Genomic DNA, 21,172 nt, shown 5'->3' with positions numbered 1-21,172 from the left:
CATTGGAGTAAGATACAATTGTGGAAGACAGTATTTCCTATTGCAGAATAGAAAATTTGAAAACCTATTAGATCATAAAGTTTCCGTCGGAAATATATACTAACATACTATTTAATTTCGACATTCAAATATCAAAATTGGAAACTTTTGAAACCATGAAGCCATGAACATTGAAGCTTCTGTTTTTATCGCTGTAATGTCAGACTTAGAAGCTATTATGTTATTCATTGTTCCGAACATATATATATATATATATATATATATAGTGTCTAAAAATAGCAACAATCAACATTCAATCTATCTAGGTGTGGATCAGTTTGTAAATAAACTAATGCAGTTACTAAATTAAATTATATAAGTGTCTAAGAATGTAACTTTAACACACTAATGAGTGTTATAACATTAATTGTTATATTTTATATATTATTCACGCAATATTTCGCTAAAAAAATTAGCTTCATCGGGCATGTGCATCTATCTAGGTGAAATCGGATGCATGACAAAAAAATATCTTTGTAGCTTGAGCTACACAAAGTTCGTGTAAAAGTTTAACATATTGATTGATGGTGTATATAAACATATTTTTGTCGTTTATTGTACATAACAATTTTTAAATCTTAACAAATAGTTGTTTTAGTTAAATAGAATGAAATTCATGATTTATTCCTTTGGTTTTGGGTAGAACTGTTTTTCATCCCTCTCTTTAAGTCCATCAGGTTCAAGAGTACGTAGCTGATGCATCCAGAACCTTTCTCTCTGTTTTCTTTTTTCGGTGTCCCAATTTTGGTTTACCTCAATTATTTGAAAGGTGATATTATCAAAAGTATGTCCTGTTCTTAAGAGGTGTCTCGTAATTGGACAGTTTCTTCCTTTAGTATAGAACGACCGGTGATTGTTAAGTCTGATGTTGAATTTAGTTTCTGTTTCACCAACATACTGCAGCTTGCAAGTTCCGCAAGAGTAAGAATATAAATACTATTTTCCGTTTTGCAATTAGATGTAACATAGATGTTGTATCGCTGCTTTGTTACTGTGCTGCTGAAAGAGTGGCCAGTGTTAGCGGCTTTACAGCACTTACAATTGCTTCTACCGCATTGTTTGTAACACCCAAATTTAGAAGTTTCTTGTTTCTTTACTTTTGATGTCACAAGTATGTCTTTGAGATTTTTGGGTCTGCGATAGGCAATAATAGGAGGTGATGGAAAAATTTCTTTTAAGGAAGAGTCATTTTCGATTAGACGCCAGTGCTTTCGGATAGTAGATGAAATATTTGTCAAATCGGGATGGAAGGTTAAAACAAACGGAATTCTATCTTCACGGGTCGTCTTATCTTTGCGTGAATAATATATAAAATATAACAACTAATTTTATAACACCCATATATATATATCACCTCATACAATCATTGATATAATATAGCATTTATTGTTATTGTTTAAAAAATGCGTTTAAAAGACATCTTTTACATTTACTGAAAGATAAAACCATGGAAAAAAACGAACAATAACCTACACTTTAATGCTCTTATGAATTAAACAGGATATTTACTTCCAGATTATTAAACATGCTGTTCTAGTTAACATAAATTCATCTGTTTGTGTATTAATGATAAAAAGAATGATTTACTATGATAAACGCATTCTTAAGATTATTTGTAACAAAGGATAATATAGTGTCACGCGGTGAACTAGCTTGGAGACAGTCCAAAATCATTGTCCATTGCAATAAATATCACGTAGTTTAACAATAAATCATGCTGCTAGCTTAATAACACTGTGAACAAGTCGATCACTTCCTTGTAAAATCGGTCTTTCAAGACATTCATTTAAAAAGTCGTTTGGGGGCGAATTATCTGAATACGTATATGTTAATTTATACCAGAAAAGCCGAAGTATAGAACATCAAAGCAGAGTTCTCTGGGGCATTTTACGTGTACTGAACTCAGAGCATCTATGAACAATCGGAACAATTGATATCATTGGCAATATTTCAAGGTGAAAACCGGCTACAACAGTTTCTCGCCTATTTTGTCATTTTAAGATGTTTTTAGGAGCTGCTCGACCTTATACAACTTGTATAATAAAAATGTCGAACGGTTATATTCAAGTTTACAATTGTCATGCAAAACCTCACTATGGAAGTAGTTTACAATTAGTTAAAGAATCATTATTCTGTTTGGACAACGCATGAGTTATGAAAGCCACATGTCTTCTTAATAATTGCTTCTAATAAGAAAATTTCGTTTACAATGTTTTTATCATTTGGAGGTATAACATTTAGAATAATATATGGAATTTGTTATCGAATAGTTTGCTTCACTGTTCGTTGCCGTTTTATCTTTGTGGTTAATCGGTGTTCCTGTAGTTCCTTTGTTTTTCTCTTATAACTGATGTGATTCTATCGGTTTACGTTTGTAACACGGATTTGTTTTCTCTTAATGATTTATTACTTTTAAACACCGTTATACTACTGTTGCCTCTGTTGAAGGTATATAGGTATTTTATATCAATTTTACTCCGTTGTTATACTATATTGTATTTGATAGTTCTATGAACAAGATATATAAGTATTTTATATTAATTTTACCCCGTTGTTATACTATATTGTATTTGATACTTCTATGAACTTCTAGCACTCAATAGACCGTTTGATTGATTTTTTCTTGTGTCACACTTTACTCGTGTTCGTGTTTAATTCTTATGTTCGAAATGAATTTATTCTTATAGTCAAATTCTTTCTACTGTTTTTTATAACTTTTATTTATTCAAGTCATTGTTTCTATTGCCTTTAATTAAAACAGAACTTTTTTAACGTAAATTTCACCTTTCTATGAAATGTAATCTTACGATAAAACAGTTCTTTTATTTTTACAAATACTGTTTATTTACACATTTGAATATCGTGTCTAGTCTAAGTGTCAGATCCTTTTCAAGTATTATACATTACCAGACTTAACTTGACTTCTCTTTGACGTTTCCAATCGCCTTAACTATCGAGTGTATTCAATACGGAATACTTTAAGACAGTCACAAACTACTTTGTCAATCAAGAAAAACATTTAGCAAATAACAGATAAATTTGTGTGGTATTTACAGAAAGCTTTGTAAACATCAAACGCAATCACTAATTTATCAGGAATGTTTTAGCTAATTTCTGCTGACGATTAGTGAAATCTGTAATGAATTCATCTCTATCGATGAATGCACGTACATTTCAATATTAACCTCTTTTCTCTATTACATTAAATACATATCAGTGCAAAACTGCTGTTTTATTGGAAGTCACCCCCATTTCTTCTCTAATTCGAAAATATATATCAGCATGTATACGGGCAAATACTTTATAGGAAAACGTGACTTCATGAATTACAAGCTACATAAAGTGACAGCCTTTTATGATAGTAATATGGTTATTAAAAAAACAAATTTAATAAAGAGGTTTTCCATTCCCTCAAAACGTGTGTGTTTTACATATTATCTTTTCAGTTCTTTGACTGAGCATTCGCTACAACTTAAAATTTTAAAAACGATTATTTCGCGTCAATTAACAATTTAGGCGGAATTTAAGAAGCCGTCTAGACTAAACTCCACACAAAAAATGCTGATACATATTATCGAATACATGCATTGTTTATTGCCTTTTAGTAATAATTTTTTTTTTGCATGTTATAAATCAAGTAAGGAAATATTCTGGTCAAATCGACTGACCATGACTTTTACTGGTCAAATCGACTGACCATGACTTTTACAGCTAATACTCTTATGTTAGACAGGTATTTATATTAGATATATGTTGACATTTAGAAGACAATAAATAATGCATCGTTTAAAAGATACTAAAAATGGAGCAACTCGTACCTCAATAAAACTATTGGTAATCTCATATGCTCGTCAGGGTCATCTTAGTGATAAATTCAGGATCTGCCAATCTACAATACATTTTCATGCATAGACTAAAATATTTGATTTCAATTGAGTTGAATTAAAATCAGTTTTGTTTTGTGGAGGTTTTTTTTTATTTTTTGGGTTTTTTTTTAGGCGGAAGGGAGATGTTTGTTTCAACTCTATCTTCAAAAACCATAGCAGCACGTTGATACAAAATTATTGAATGTCTTATTGCTTCCCACTTGTAGTTTTTTTGTTTGTATTATTTAATTTATCTAATACATTCGAAAACGAATGTAGATCAATAATTGTAGACTATCGGTCTCAACCATGCCCAACCTATACGGTTAATGATCTGACAGCTCTCCTGTTGCAACATTAATACACATAGAAACGAATTGGCAGGGTTTTTTTACTCGAACATAGGTACAGCACTTTTTAATCTGTGCATATTGGAAATTCAAAGACAAAAAGTATTATCCACTGGGTCAACAGTGTTCGTCAGCTTCTTCTTGATTTGACCTTTTTTACTTTTGATTTGTGTGTTACTGGTCAGTCTTTTCTACACCAAACGCCCGTCTGTCGTACAAGATTTTAATCTTGGTATTTTTTATCAGTTTTTTTTAGTAATTTTGAATATATAATATATACATGAATCAGTTTTATTTAAATAAATTACATAGAAGAACATGAAACATTCAAGTTTAAAGTTAAAAACCGATAATGCATCTTTCGACCTATATATAAATAAAAAAACTGAGAAAGAAAAATAACATATTTTTTAATTGAAGTTGCGGAAATAATTTACATATTTATCAAAATTACAACTGGCCGTTTATTTTCCTTGTTACATTAATGTACTGTTGTTTTATTTAGAAGCATAGTTTATTTTAATATTTGTTGCTGAACTGTTTTACTTAGTATATATTTGCTGCATTACCAGCAATAAAGGGTTATGTTTAAAGTGATAGTAATGGAGGGAAGTTTCACGTGTACGATTTATTATTTTGGTTACCCTAGCAACTAATACATGCCATTCCTATTCTTTTGTTGGTTTTTACCAGATCTTTTTTTTTTTGCATTTGCCTGTTTAACTTTGACATAAAGAAGCTTAGAACAGACATGCGTATCGAATTGAAATGTTTCCGTATGTTTATTTTAAATACTAGATAGAGTATGGTTTAAAATAATTGAATTATTAAGATGTAAATTGAAATCATCAATTACAATTTGTTTATAAAAATTAGCTGTAAATGAATAAATGGAGACCTGGAAAAAACTGGAAAATTTTAGACAAATATACACAATAATAGATTTGCATGTTTGATGATACATGTAGTTTATATTTATTTGTTAATCAAAAGAAAATATTTACATCAAATTTTTCGTATTTCAGAAAATAAACAGAAACAATATGACAGATGCAAAGATAGAAGAAGATAAGCGCGCTGTAAACATTGCAATAGGTCTCATGAGCGTGTGTTCCTTAGTAGGCGTAATTGGTAATGCCCTAGTACTCTATGTATTTTCAAGCTTCAAGCAGAAACTGACATCAACCATATTCATATTAACACTAGCCACAACAGATTTTTTAACATGTCTTGTAACAATACCTTTCACAATTGCCGTGGAAGCCCTCAATATGAGATTGGAGTATGATCTTGTATGCAAAATGTATTTTTTCCTAATGACTACCACTGTTCCGTTTTCTGCTTTTGTCATGGTGGCTATTGCGGTTGATCGTTATTTGTGCATCTGCCATCCATTCAAACATGTCATGACAATCAAGCGAGCAGAATATATTGTTGCGTTTCTTTGTGTGTTTGCCGTTGTTTTGGGAGTTTTGTGTTCTTTAAACTACGGAATGGTTGATAGCTCTTTGCAGATGAATTCAAGCTCTATCAATAAAACAACGGTGATGCCATTTGATGTGTCGACAGATGTAATGATGAACACAACTTCCAAAGAAAATGCTACCGTTCAAATTATGTTAAGACCCGATTTTGTGTGTTTACCAGTTCAAAGTTACGACGATCACGACTCCTTCTTTTACATATATCAAAAGATATACTCTTCGTTTTTTGCTATCTGTTGTCTCATAGTGATGGTTCTGTACGCCATGATATACCGATCTGTTCTCGCGAGACGTAGACAAAGATTAAAAGTTGTAACCAATCAATGCTGTGGATTCTGGAATGCCTTGCCAAATGAGGTAGAACAAACAGAATTTTCAACTCTTAATACTCTTAACAATGAAACGTCATTTGGAAAGTCGGAGGTAGAGAAAAATAACAAAGCCGTTCAGAAAAATGGAAATGATACTTCGATAAGTGATAAAGATGTCATCATAAAACCGGGTGGACTTTCACGAGCCAAACTTGAGAAAATGAGAATGGCTAATATAAAAACTGCTTTCATGCTATCAATAGTCACATTAGTATTCATTGTTGCGTTCTTGCCCTCCTGGCTGGTTGCTTTGAGAGTTTTCGAAATGAATCCGGTGGTTTTCTATCTATTTTTTATTTACCATAACGCAAATCCTGTCATTTATGCCTTCATGAACAATGCCTTCAAAACGAAATTAAAAGAACTATTCAGTTGTAAACGGAGATAGATGAACAATGCGAACAATGACATGTTGTGTCCAAGTGAAAAGAATTGTATTCAAATTCATAGTAATCAATTACTTCGGTGAACAGGGGGACGATTGTTCGCTTGAAGATTCAGTATAGGAGTTTAGGAATATATAGAAACTGACCTTGAGCTGAAATAACATATTAGAATTGTTAAAGCAATGAATGATATGTATGTATATGTATAACAAGTTTAAAAGGGTACATCATCATTATGTATATGTATATATATATACCCGACAAAAGCTCCACATGAAACGTAGTTATTTTAAAAGTAAACATGTACAAAAAAAATTGCTTTTCTTGGGTTGTTAATTACAATTTCATTACACAAAATCAGTTTTGAAGTACACTGATTGATATCATAATCCAGGAAAACATCTAATTTAATCTGTCCTTTCATTTCACTTTGATTTACAAGGTGCATTTATATTGCTTTTCTGAAGAGGCTTTTTTCTTTTATTGTTTTTGTCTTTGTTTATTCGTGTTTGAAAGTTATCGCACTACAGTCAGTCGTTGTATTCTTCTTGTCACATAACAGAACAGCCAAAGCCTATCCTACTTTTTTTTAACGATATAAAATCAAGATAAGACGTTTTAATTAATGAGAATATATGTAACCGAATATGCAATTACATACTTTAGAAAAAGAATCCATTATAATGGAACGTATATAGTCCCTGAAACGGTAGAACATTTAAATCTAATTTGCATTTGCCTATTTCACCTCTACTCGTCCCCATATGCTTAAACATTTCCTTTGCACTAGCTTATATTTATAAGATAGGTTCAAATTTGAAGTTGCAGCATCTTTTGCCCATCAGTTCATATTGCATAAGATAACAGTGAAGATCGTTTTTAATTTCAGGTTAATAATCACAACAGCAAATTTCAATTTTAGAAATTTCACTGTAAAAATCACTTGCGTTCATCAACTCTCCAAAATAGATTAAGATTTTCATCAAACACGGTCGATAATTAAGAGATGAAAATGTAGTTAGATCAAGGATAAGCAGCTGCACACAATGTGTGCTGTATAATGTTTTGCTGCAAACTGATTTCACAAATATCTTTTTTTTTAATTTAATTTACTAGTTTAAATATTGAAGGAGAGAATGTAACAATCTCGATACGGCCTTCAACGCTAAGCAAAATTCATACTGTACAATAATTATAAACAGCCCTGGAAAGACTAAATATGAAACTATTCAAACGAAAGAACCATAGTTCATCACGATCTATCTATTTTCCTTGATATTCAATCGGTTTACAACTTAAATAATTATTTCAATGAGAAAAAAGTCACGTATAAAACATTGAAAATTTGATTATATATTCTATCGTGCACACATAAACAGATGATCGACATTGCGTTTAAAACATTGGAAACTCTCTGTATTTGATAACAGTTTTACGCTACTTCGTCAGACTTTATTCGTTCAATGAACATATTCACTTAAAAACATTATACATGAAAAGTAAAATAACAAAATACCGAAATCGGAGGAAAATTCAAAACGGAAAGTCCGTAATAAATGACAAAATCAAAATCTCAAACATATCAAACGAATGGATAACAATTTTTATATTCATGGTTTGGTAAAAGCATTTTCTTAATAAGAAAATTGTGGATTAAACCTGTTGTTATAGCTAGCAAAACCTCTCACTTGTATGACAGTCGCATAAAATTTCAAACCATCAACTTCTGTAATCAGTTTCTATGCAACTTGAACATTTTGGAGCATTTCATTTATTCAAAAAAGGCAAAATTCTAAAAACAATTACCGTAATTAAATAAATCTATGATTTTAACCTAAACATTCGTCCTTACGTTTTGAAATGTTGAGCATCAATGATGATTCTGTTGTAATTAAAACGTGCGGCTTATGAGCAAAATTTCAATCCTGTCATCTATGATGGGTTTATATATTGCCGTATCGCTATCTAGGAATAACCGAGACTTCACCAAAATGTGCGACACTTGAATTTAAAATTTGCAACACTGGTGTATTGGTGTCATACACAATGTTTTTCTTTCGAGCTGTCAAACGACATTTTCTCTTGTACGTCAACATTTTATGAGAAAGTCTGTAACGTCAAGTAGTGACAGAGAAAAGCGAAAAAGGTGAATTAATCCTCATTAATCTTATTGTTACCAAATTTCCATTAATCGTCCTTTATTTTGCTTTAAATCTACTGTTACAAGATGTGGGATTTAAAAAACAAAATTGTCAGGGTTTATATATCGTTGTTTCTTTTCTGAAAGAAAAATACAAATAAAATGTAATTTATACCGTATTGTTCATGACTTTCTAGTATTGAACCTCGTAAGATTTGTTGTGTAGAATAGAATTAAGTTTGATCTACATTTATTCTGTATTACTAAAGTTGAATGTCATATGACGCTGACATTTCTAGATGATGTGCGAAAGTTGTTTTTTGTGCTTTCATGCTTGCAATGTTTATTTTTTCATTTGAAAGTGACATGTACTATGTTATGATATGAAACCTGTATGATTGAACGTTAATTATAACGACCGAATAAAAATAATCATATTATATTTACGAGAGACTTTGATTGGTATGAGATAGAAAATGACTGTTTGAATGGAAGTGTTTTTACAAAAATTAAAGACACGTACTTATAACAATATCAAAACTGAACAATGATATTGTAGTTTACGAACATTCTGTGAATATCATATAAAAAAGTGAACGTAAGTGTGTTTGCTTTCAGATAAATTCAATAATAGACACAATGAAGAGTAAACTTCCGGTTTAAAAGAAAGCATTCCTTTTTTGTATACAGTTCATTAGTATATTACAATAACAGTAGACTATACTTTTCAATGGTAACCAAACATTTTAGAACTATCATTGAAACTGCATGAACCAGTCGATCGTAGATTAAAGTCATATATTAATTAGAGGAATATCTCAAATACATATATTATATAGAAATACTTATATTGTTCTTGTTATGTTGTAATATTGGTCTATCACTTTCATGTAACCTCTATCTCGTTTTATATATGTGATGGTTCATTACAAACTTCTTTATTTGTCTCTCTTGTAAACAAGTGCAGCAATTGCCTTCCTCCTATTTTCGATACTTCTCCTCTATATTTCTTTTGAACAGTGTTTTTTCCTGCGGTGTAACAGCCCAAATAAACAGCAACGAAATATGATAAATAGAGAATATATTAAAGAAAAATGTAATTTGTTAAAGAGCTATACAAAAAAAAGTACCTGAACTCTATTTATACCAGGGTTAACTATAAAAAGTACCCAAAAATCACAGATTGCTTTTATGATATAACAGTCGGCTGTAATAAACATATCCGTAAACCATTAAGGTGGTACACAACACTACAGACAGGAACTCTGAAAACATAAGCTCAACGTTTTAAAACGTTTAATGTGGTACCCAACACTTTCACTAAAATTAATTTGGCTCGTTTAATTTTCATAAAATTTTGTCAAAGTATTTACTTTGACCCATTAACAAAAATATAAAAATTTCAAAAATTTTGAACCAACCGTTTTGTCAGAAAAATTACACTGGTTATATAGCAGTTTGACAAACACAAATTTTGATCATTGAGAAGCTAAATATTTCCTTTACAACACAACGTAATTAAAACTTTAAGCTGACTTTACAGAGTTATCTCCCTGTAGTGTTAAGTACCACCCTAATTGTTGAAGAAATAATAAATTTCTCAATGATCAAAATTATTCTTTGTCAAAGTGCTATAATCCAATGAAATTTTACCCAGAAACTGTGTGGTTAATTTTTTTTTTTTTTTTTTTAATCTTTATATTTTAAAGAGTCAAAGGTCCTTGTAAAATCGTGACATAACCGAAAAACCTTACAAGACAACCAACAGTCTCCAAAACACCTCATAAAAAAACTCTAGGCGGAGCAACACAAACCCGACAAATACCCTGTACAACTAATACTTGAGTTGCATAGTAATTCTTATATTATAATTTCTGAATACATATTTTAACTTCAAACAGAAATGCGTATCGTAGTGTAAATCACATAATTTTTTTATTCGTATCTGGTACTGGCTAAAGAAACTCGCGATTGGAAAAACGTTTAATAGTTAACTATAGAATTTTGATTTTCGTCCGTTGATTATCAATGAATCGTTTTTGCATATCTGATGAAACATTAAAATATCAACAGTTTCCATCGATATGCTATTCGACTTGGGGAAATCAAACTGTGATAGCATGTAATGAAGTGTTTATTTGCTTAAAGTCATATGAAACCTCAAATCAAAAAAAAATATGCATATGTATTTTTATAACTAAATGGATAGTTTACATTATACAACTTATGTATATATACTTTTTTCTGAGAAAATTCTTTAATTTGTCAATATTTAAAAGAAGTTTACTTATTTTTAATTGCTTGCTTCCAAGAAACAATTCGTAAACAAATTCTCCGTATGCATAGTGATCTGAACGTGGCCCTCCTCGTAAAATCCCGGTGATTGCAATACGCATGGATCTGTCATTAAAATAAACAATTATCTGATTATACATGTTAAACAAGTGCTCAATACCCACGTTTTTTTTTTATATTTGTTTATTATAAGGTGACAACCGGTCAACTTCGGCTTCAAAACACGGCATTTAATGAGCAGCCATATTTGTTAAATCATAACAGACAGAGAGAAAACAAATTGACGATTATACGATATATTTGCGTAAAAAATGATAAAATCGTGCATAGAGAACTAAGTTTATGATATATACATGCATTGGTTCAAGAATTGGATAAACATTATTTTTCACCACTCACTCATTTCTTATGACTTTAAAAAAGATAAAGTTGAAGTAAGGCAGACAGGCAAATTCATAGTGGATTTTTTTTTAAAAAACAACTAGCCTGATCACATCAACTTACCACACCCAAACCAGATTAAACTTAAGTGCTACGGAAATTTCAGAAGATTAAGTGCAAACGAAATGTCCGTCGTCTTATTTTTGCAGTTGGATAAATGTATAACCGAAAAAATATTTGAAAAGCAAACGCATATTGATTGATGCTTTTGACATAAAACAAATTTAGAAAGTCTGGTGTATTAAGTTATAATCCTGGTACCGTTAATAACTAGTAAATGAGAGGCGACTTTTAAGATTGTGACTTCCGTATTACTAGTAGTTTGTTATGTTTTAAACATGCAATTGTGATTACTTTTTCCGTTCATGTAGTAAGGCTGCCTTCAATCTTAAGTTTTAAGTCCACAATCTATGACGACACTGTTAAGAACTAGAAACATAATCATAAGCAAAAGAAAAGAAAACAAGTAAATATCTATACCCGTACGTTGATATGAATAATATATCAATACAATTCGTTTAACTAGAATAGAACGAAATGGTTGTGAAGTAGAAACTTTTCTAATAAAAAGTATTGAGTTAGTAAAAGTCTATAAAGTGTTAAAAACAATGGAACAGTTCGTTTCGATTTATGTTGCATTGGCGCTTTTTTTTTTGTGTTGCAAATAAGTGTTTATGTTGTTATATTGTTTTCCTCTTAAAGCTAATATGGCCCTCGGTTTTAGTTTGTAACCCAGATTTGTTTTTAACCGATTAATGAATTTTGAACAGCGGTTTTCTACTGTTGCCTTTATTGATGGTACATATGTTGAATGTTTATTGATATGATAAATCAGTTTGAGACATTTGAAACTCGTGTGACAATAACCATTAATAATAAGTTTATTAAGTCACACAAGAAATTAATTTGGAGAATCAATTTCTTTTTTCTTGTCATGTGCGCTTTGAAAAGTCTCTTATAATCGAGTTTCGTGTTGTGGATATTGTCTTATTCGTAGGACCTCATTACAATACTGGTTTTCTATCTATTGTTTCTAGATTGTTCTTTAACCATCTTACTGCTGTTACTTTTTTTCTCATTTTTTCCATATTTTGCAACCATGGTATTGTATATATTTTAGATGTAACTTCAGTACTTTTATTGTCACCCTTCGTCTCTATTTGGCGACATCGTGAGATTAAATATCGGGTACGGAAAACCAATTATTGATTATACCTATTAAAAAGTAAAACCACAAAAATACTGAACTCTGAGGAAAATTCAGTCTGGAAAGTCGCTAATCAAATGGGAAAATCAAAAGCTCAAACACATCAAATGAATTGATTGCAATTGTCGTATTCCTGACTTAAACACTAGGAATTAAGGATTGAGAACAGATTTAATGTGAATATGAAGTATGCGCCTAAACGTTTAGTTACCACCAATCAATCTAACGTATTTGGGTGTTTTTCAAGCTCTATTGCATATGCGTTTTGAAAATCCCAAGGGAAATACCTGAACTTCGAACGGAGTAAAACCTGTTACATCGACATCGGTTATAGTCTGCTACTAATATTAATAATACAATGATGTTTGTATGATTACCAAAGAAATAAGTATCTATCAAATATTATAGCTTTCAGATTTCAAGCAACGAGGATTTGAATAATTACTACTTTAATCACCGTACGGCTTATACCGAACAGTAAATTGTAAAGGACACCTTTGTTCAAATACTAATAAAGGCAACAGAAACAAACTGCTGTTCAAAAGACATAAATCGATCTACAGAAAACAAAGCCGGGTCACAAACTTAAGCTGAGGGCAACATATCAACTATAAGATGAATATAACAGACTAACGGAAACACAGAAGTGCAACAAAAATAACCGACAATGCTGCATTCATAGAAACAAACTATTTGATAGCTACTGTCCTATTCCTGACTTGGTAAAGGACATTTTAAGAAAACAAAGTAGGGTTCAATATTGTTTTATGGCCAGGCAAATATCCATATGGAAATGTCTTCAATACATCTAAAACGACAAGATAACGTGACAGTAGTACAATATTAATAAATGCAAGACCACTAAGGTTAGAGAAATACATAAAAAAAAAAATTAAAGGTACGTTTTGACATGTAAAACACGAAACTTATCAAAAGAGAAAATCAACACCCTGGTGTGTATTTAAAACTATAATAAAAAACAGCTATGGCGGACTGCGGCCAATTATAATCCCTGACGTATTACATAATAGATGTGTGTGAGTGCTGAACTAAATATCTACCTTGAACAGTGGTGTAGCTGCACAAAAAAGAGCAATTTGCACAATTTAGTTTGATGTAAATACAAATTTGCAATGATAACGTTATTCAAGAAACACAGTTTGCCAGTATTTACAAAGATTATAAGTTATCGACGTTTATTTTGACTTTATAATTTTGATATTTGTTTATTTTCCATCACATTATTGCCATAACAATAAAACATCGATATTTCTTTTAAGTATTTGAAAAAAAAGTGATAAAACTTTTATCATGCTTAAATTTTAAAAAGATATTAAAAGTCTTGGTCATCGCATTCAAACTAGTTTAACCCTGCTACACTCTGTATGTGTCTGCCCGAGTCAGGAGTAATTGGTTGTCGTATGTTGTTGTGTATCATATATGTTTTTCGTTCATTACTTTATACACAAATTAGGCCGTTAGTTTTCTGGTTTGAATTGTTAAACATTTGTCATTTTTGGGCCTTGTATAACTGGCCGTGTTCCATGGTTTTATTCATTGTTGAAGGCCTTGTGGTGAGTCATTGTCGTTCATGCATGTGTCAATTGGTCTCTTGTTGGGGTTTGCCTCATTTGCAATCATACCGCAACCTCTTATTTTTATATGCAATCCATCGGTGGAAAACTGACGTGACACAACAATTTTTCGGAGTGAGACCCAAAAAAAATCGTAGGCCAGGGTGTTTTCAAAGAACATCAGCTGGTCCTTTTTATCAAAAAGTTCATCTGTATGTTCATGTACTTAACAGTTCATATTTGTTTTTCTTTTATTATTTGTCAGAACTTTGGCCATCAGTTTTACGTGCAAATTGTTTCACATTTGATCAAATTGAGGTATTTTACAACTGACTGTATTGTACGTGTTCGATGTTGAAGGCCAAACTGTGACATTTCTTATATTACTTACTGTCATTGAACACCATTGTCGTATTGGGCGGTTACGAATTGTGACATTAAATCAACATCATTTGGGATATTAATATAATTTGCAAACATAACTAATTTCATCTTCATTATTTGTTACATTATTATTCAGAATACGTTAATGGGACCTTATTATATACCCTGATTTTATCTAGTATGCTTAGCCATACTGTTAAGGAGCTAGACCGTATCTTTCATCCTTAAATACCAAGTACTAGCAGCGAAACATCACTATTTCAACTGTTTAGTTTGACCAGGATCGAACCATTGATCCTCTGCACTTGTTTTTTTTAGTACCCAATCGATCTGTCAATGACTGTAACGTAACAATTCAGAACAAATATATATGTGACTTTTTGTGTTTCGTTGGTTCTTATAACGTGACTCTGTACTTTCAAAGATCCTTTCAGTATGTTATTGTTCTATAATATATCATTATGTTATATTTCTATTATAAATTAGAAGAAACCACAAACGTCAAAATTATTCAATCACGTAGTGGAATAAACCATTTGTGGATTCTTATAAATTCTATAGAACTTTTGGACTATTTTAAATCTCGGTCTATTTCTGAAATTATTTCTTACATACTTTTAATTTTTTAACCATGTATGCTAATATTGCCCACGTGAAATTTAAAATTGTTTGTATTAACATTGACCGACAAAAATATGTGACGTAGAAATTTTCTGACGTCGCGAAAATCTTTTAAAATTGTAACACGATGATGACTGCTGTATCCATATTTTGACGATTTTATTTATAATGTCTGTTTAGTTCACGCATCATTGTAAATATAACGGAATTTGATGACACTGACGTGCAAAATGAGAGATTTAGCGCTATAAAACCAGGTTTATTGCAAATGCCTGTATCAAGTCAGGAATATGAAAGTTGTTGTCCATTCGTTTTTTATGTCTTTTGTCATTTAAATTTGCCATGTGATTATGGACTTTCCAATTTGAATTTCCTCTGAGGGCAGTATTTTTGTGATTTTACTTCATACCACAATATTTCTTCAGTGACGACATTAGCATATTTATATACACACTTAGTTTCGTGAAGTTATTTTGAATAAAACAATAATATTTGTATTACATGTTTTAGGAAGGAAAAGACAAACACCATGGAAGAGGATCAGCAAGAAGGCGATCGTCATTTGGTATATATCGCAATTGGTCTTATGAGCGTTTGTTCAATAGTAGGTGTGATTGGAAATTCCCTTGTGTTATATGTGTTTTCAAGATTCAAGCAGAAACTGACATCGACAATCTTTATTTTAACGTTAGCTACAACAGACTTTTTAACCTGCCTTGTTACGATCCCGTTCACAATTGCCGTAGAGGTCCTATATATGAAATTGGAGTATGATTTTGTTTGTAAATTGTACTTTTTTCTGATGACAACAACTGTCCCGTTTTCTGCTTTTATCATGGTCGCGATTGGTGTTGACCGTTACCTGTGCATCTGTCATCCATTCAAACATGTCATGACAATCAAGCGGGCGAAGTGTATTGTTGCTGTTCTTTGTGTATTTGCCATCACTTTAGGTATGTTGTGCTCATATAACTACACTATTGCAGACATAAATTCTAATTCGACACAGAGTACACATGGTTTTACAGAAGGTAATTCTACAGGAGCATTAAACTCAACTTCCGGTCATAACATTTCAATAAATCAGCAAATTGAACCTGAGCTCATGTGCATCCCAGTTGCTAATTTTAATGATCATGGTTCATTCTTTTACATTTTTCAAAAAATATACTCGTCGCTTTTCGCTATTTGCTGTATCACTACCACGGTTTTGTATGCATTAATATATCGATCTGTTCTGTCAAGACGACAAAAGAGATTGAAAATAGTTACCAGCCAGTGCTGTGAATTCTGGAATTCTCATTCAAATGATGGAGAACATTCAAGTGAGACAGAGCATACTGAATTTTCTACTCTTAATAATGAAACATCTTTTGTCAAATCAGATGAGGATGAAAACAGCAAAGCTGATAAGAGAAATGGGAATGATACTTCAATGATTGACAAAGATGCTACAGTCAAACAAGGAGGCGTCTCAAGAGCAAATCTTGAGAAAATGAGAATGGCGAATATTAAAATGGCGTTTATGTTGTCAATAGTAACATTAGTATTCATAATTGCTTTCTTGCCTTCGTGGCTTGTTGCTTTGAGGGTTTTTGATATGAATGTAGTAGTGTTTTATTTGTTTTTCATCTATCATGACGTAAATCCGGTCATTTATGCCTTCATGAATAATGCCTTCAGATCAAGGTTGAAGGAACTGTTTACATGTAAAGCATGAAATGTAAACAAAGGAATAAGAACGATCTTTTATAAAGGGTTTTATAATGTTGGCATTCAGACTTTGGTCAATGGTGGAGGTAATTAAATGTAACGTTTGCGATTAAAGTACAATCATAACATAACTGCCATGTTAATGTGCAAGAAAATACTCATAGTTATGGTTAACTAAACTCTATGTACTATCAATTACAAACACTTTTGATCTCGGCGTACTTGGCAGATTTCTTTGTTTGTTTATTTGTATTTTTATAGTCAGTTGTGTGTGTCTGTGATGCACGTTTACCTAGTTTGGGTTGCTGGGTTCAATTTATTGTAAAGTTAACCAATTGTGTCTGTTGAGGTGTTCTGAAATATTTGTACCAAGTCAGAAATATGCCTGTTGTTCTCCTTTGCTCCGTTAGCTGTTATAGTCTCGGGTTTAATTTTGTCAAATTTAATGGATCTCCTCTTTACGAAATTTACCTAGTAGCTTGATATTGTTTTATCTGATTGGTCATGGCTTATAAAATTACTATTATATGTAATTAAGAACAGATACATGATAATAAGTTCAGTTTTGACTGAATAAGCTAGCATTTGTTAGATTATAGTGAGTAAAATTTTGTCCTGTTCATTCGAATATCAAATCATTAGCTTGTTGTATGATAAAATTGAGAATGGAAATAGGGAATGTGCCAAAGAGACAACAACCCGACCATAGAAAAAAACAACAGCAGAAGGTCACCAGCAGTTCTTCAATGTAGCGATACATACCACAAAGATCTGGTACAAAACATTAATCGTATATATGTGAACTATGTCATAATTATATTGTTTAAATAGTTGGAAATCCTAAATTATTTATAATGAATCATAAGCGTTCAACATGTTTTTCTGACATTTCATTGAAAGTGATCTCATTCATTTTACTTTTTTATATTTACATGATTCTTTATTTCATCTTAATTTGATAGTAATAGTATTTTTTAGAGAATTCCAAAATAAGAACATTTAACATTGGCGAATTTAGTCGGTGTTCCAAGGATTGAAGTCCCTACACTTTTTTTTACTATGTGAAATTCAATGGTGTTCAGGGGGTTGGAATGTTTACAGATTTTTGCATTATTGCTTTTTCCAGATTGACCTATTTTATCGCAGTATTTCTAAATACTCTGAATAATTCATGTGTTTTGGCAGTGTTATATGGTTATTAAGGAGTAAGTTTGAACTGAACCATTGTTCCTACATAATATTTAACCATAATGTTAAAAGTGATAAAAATAATGTACATTATTTTAAATAAACTGCATTATAACAAAAGTGGTATTTCATTTTTATCAATTTGTGATCATTGTTTTTTTGTCCTCCAACATACTTTATGCTTTATATCCCTACTTAAAGATATAGTGTTTAATGTCAGCACTTCTTTTTATTTAGTCTATATGCTTCAAAATTATTGTCCATTACTATGCTTTATGCCTCTGCTTGTAGATCTGGTGTGTAATTTAAAATGATATATTACGTTTGTCCTTCAAAATGCTTTTATACCTTGCAGGTTTTGCATATCAATTGCAGGCTTGGTAATGTAATTGGAGATTTTTATGCTACTTAATGTAAATCAAAACACTTTACAATTACATAGAGAATTGCTCTAGGATAAATCTTCAAGTAATTTCCGAGTCCTATGTTATTTCATCGGGAAATCAACAATACAAAGTTTGAAATGCTAGTGTACTCAGTTTTGGTGCAATCAACGGTACGTTTTATTAAAGGTAGAGGATAATTATGAATATGTACAAGGGTGCAATCAACAGTTTTTTCTATGACGTCATATTTTGAGGGACCATGCATAAGTGATAGACTGATTAATAAAGATACTTGTATAAAACTAGTTATCACTGCAATCATAATGTTTTCTAGTTTAGAATGAAATAAACATAAAGTGTACTTTTAATATATTTTTTAAAATTCCATCCAAAGAACATGGGGGAAAATATGCCTAATTTGAACATTAAAAAAATGAAATCAGGTCATGTGCATACCCTTGAAGACATGATACATGCACATTTTACATTATCAAAACTGTATGAAATTAAAAGGTTTTTACCTGGCCTTTCAAAAAAATCTTGTTTCAGGGTACGGTCTCCTGCTCCGAAAAGAGCTACAGTGGCTGCAAATAAGTTTTCAATTTTCACTGCAAAAAAAAACAGCATGTTTACAGTGTTGTCTCCCCTCAAAATATGTATATTTAATATAATTTTCAAAATTATTTCAATCATTCAACCTGTTTTAATTGAAAGCTAATTAACTAATTTTTACAATCAAATACAAAAAAACATGATACTTTTTCACAAATCAAGTAAACATGTAAATAAACAGGGGTTTCCCTCCGTGGTTATTGTTAGTCGAGGAATAACCCCTAGTTTTGTATTCGAAACTGTTTATAGCACTCTAAACAAACAGGTTTAGGCTACAACAATCAATTTCAATATGTATGCATGTTGCAATAAAATGACAGACCAGTGTAGGCTAAAGCAAACTATAACAAACAATAATAAAACTTCGTGTCAAAAGAATGTTTAAGGATTGTCTAACAAAAAGTCGCAAATATTTTTTTGGGAGGAACTTTGTTCTTTCACTAGCCTAACTCTGGGCCGATTAATTTGACTCTCTCACTTAATGTAATGCGTAATGTAAACATCATAGAGCAGTGGAATATAAAATGATATAACGACTGAATTAATGGTGCTATCACCCCATCTGACATGATACCAGTATTTAAACTCAACGCTATCAAATTTGCAGTGACTAACATCTTCAAAAATGATCTTCAGACTTGTATCTAGTTTCTGAGTTGATCAGTAAGTATGCAAATCAAAGTGATTTACCATAAGACAAAAATGATCAAAGTGATTTACCATAAAAAAAAATGATACATAAATGATAGTTTAAATAGTGAACAAAGAAAAGACAAATACGTGTAGACTTAAAAAAAAAAAAAAAAACACTGACTACTATAAAAAAAAAAAACACAATCTGAACAAAAATCTAGGCAAATGCAGACAGAGATAACAGTATACAGAAAAACTCTAAGCAGGTATAGATACAGATATATCTAAAAACTGAAATGCTGATGCACGGTATTTGTTAACTAATACAATATCAAAAAAAACTTCATGTAAGCATATATGGAACAATACGGGAAACAATTACTAGAATTTTCAGATATAAAAAACAAAGAACAACACTAAAATCCGATACAAAATAAAGACAACTCAATGAAGCTAAAGTCAAAAACAGCACTTAGAAGAACGCAGAATAACTGTAAAAGTTAGAGAATCGAGTAAAAAATACTGATTACAGAAATAACAATGTTCCGAATACAGTTATCAAGTTAATCAGAAGAGTCATAACATATAGATATAAAGAATAACGAGGCAAAATGAAAGAAACGAAAGGATCCCCATTTCCATACCCTCATTCAACATATACAGAATAACAACATATACAACTTAAAAATTGTTCCAGTGTTTTTTTTATTCACACATCGTTATTAATATAATGAAATTGTATGCGATTGTCATACAGGCGAGAGGTTTATCTAACTACAAAACCACGTTTAATCCACCATGTTTGACATAAAAAAAAATATCTGTACCAAGTAAGAAATATGACAGTTATTATCCATTCGATTGATGTGTTTGGGCTTCTGATTTTGTCATTATAAAAGGGTTTTATTGTTATGAATTTTCCTCAGAGTTCGGTATTTTTTTTTTTTTTTTATTTTACTTTGTTTCCATGCAACGTAATCAAATATATCAACTGAAAAATAAGAAAGACTTATCAATGCAACATAAACAAGATGGTGATACAGTATAAAACAATTCGATGTTAAATCGCACATTACATTCCACGTATACAATCTTGTATGTCAAACGCGGGAATCGTCATTGACTCTCAAAAAACAAAAAATAGGAATATACGATTGTTGCAACGCAGAAGAGCATTAGATAATTCCGAAAAAGTGTGCCAGAATACTACACAGACAATCTATGCCTAATGGAAGAAAATGTTAGTTTTTCGAATAATAAAAAAAATTATAAACAGTAAATGTACAGAAAACGAATACACCATTTAAATGATATTTCACACAAATTTTAAACACAAATGTGCCGACTACTGGGCATGTGAAATAAAAGCAAAATATCCAAACGTTTATAGAAAAAGACGCCTGTTCTAACCATCTTCATTAGCTGACTATGTATGTCTCTCACTCCTCTAGTTATATAAGACACAGACTTTGCGAAATTGCA

At 31.1% G+C, this 21,172-nt stretch overlaps 1 protein-coding gene across 4 annotated transcripts in view; it reads left to right on the top strand.

Annotated features, from left to right (window-relative positions):
* The window catches only part of LOC143056057 (uncharacterized), a 101,577-nt gene extending 82,842 nt beyond the window's left edge, over positions 1 to 18,735 (top strand). For 2 of the 4 annotated variants that reach the window (XM_076229133.1, XM_076229134.1), the window contains exon 3: positions 15,669 to 18,735. In XM_076229133.1, coding sequence (XP_076085248.1) covers positions 15,688 to 16,878 — 1,191 coding nt within the window. In that variant the 5' untranslated portion in view covers positions 15,669 to 15,687 and the 3' untranslated portion in view covers positions 16,879 to 18,735. Of the gene's footprint in view, positions 1 to 5,280; positions 8,811 to 15,668 lie in introns of those variants that run through there. The other 2 variants (XM_076229131.1, XM_076229132.1) reach the window with 1 other exon arrangement.
* The last annotated feature ends 2,437 nt before the right edge of the window (positions 18,736 to 21,172 follow it).

Source organism: Mytilus galloprovincialis, chromosome 13 (genome assembly GCF_965363235.1).
Source record: "Mytilus galloprovincialis chromosome 13, xbMytGall1.hap1.1, whole genome shotgun sequence".
Lineage (NCBI taxonomy): Eukaryota > Metazoa > Mollusca > Bivalvia > Mytilida > Mytilidae > Mytilus > Mytilus galloprovincialis.
This window is presented reverse-complemented; position numbering and strand designations above follow the sequence as displayed.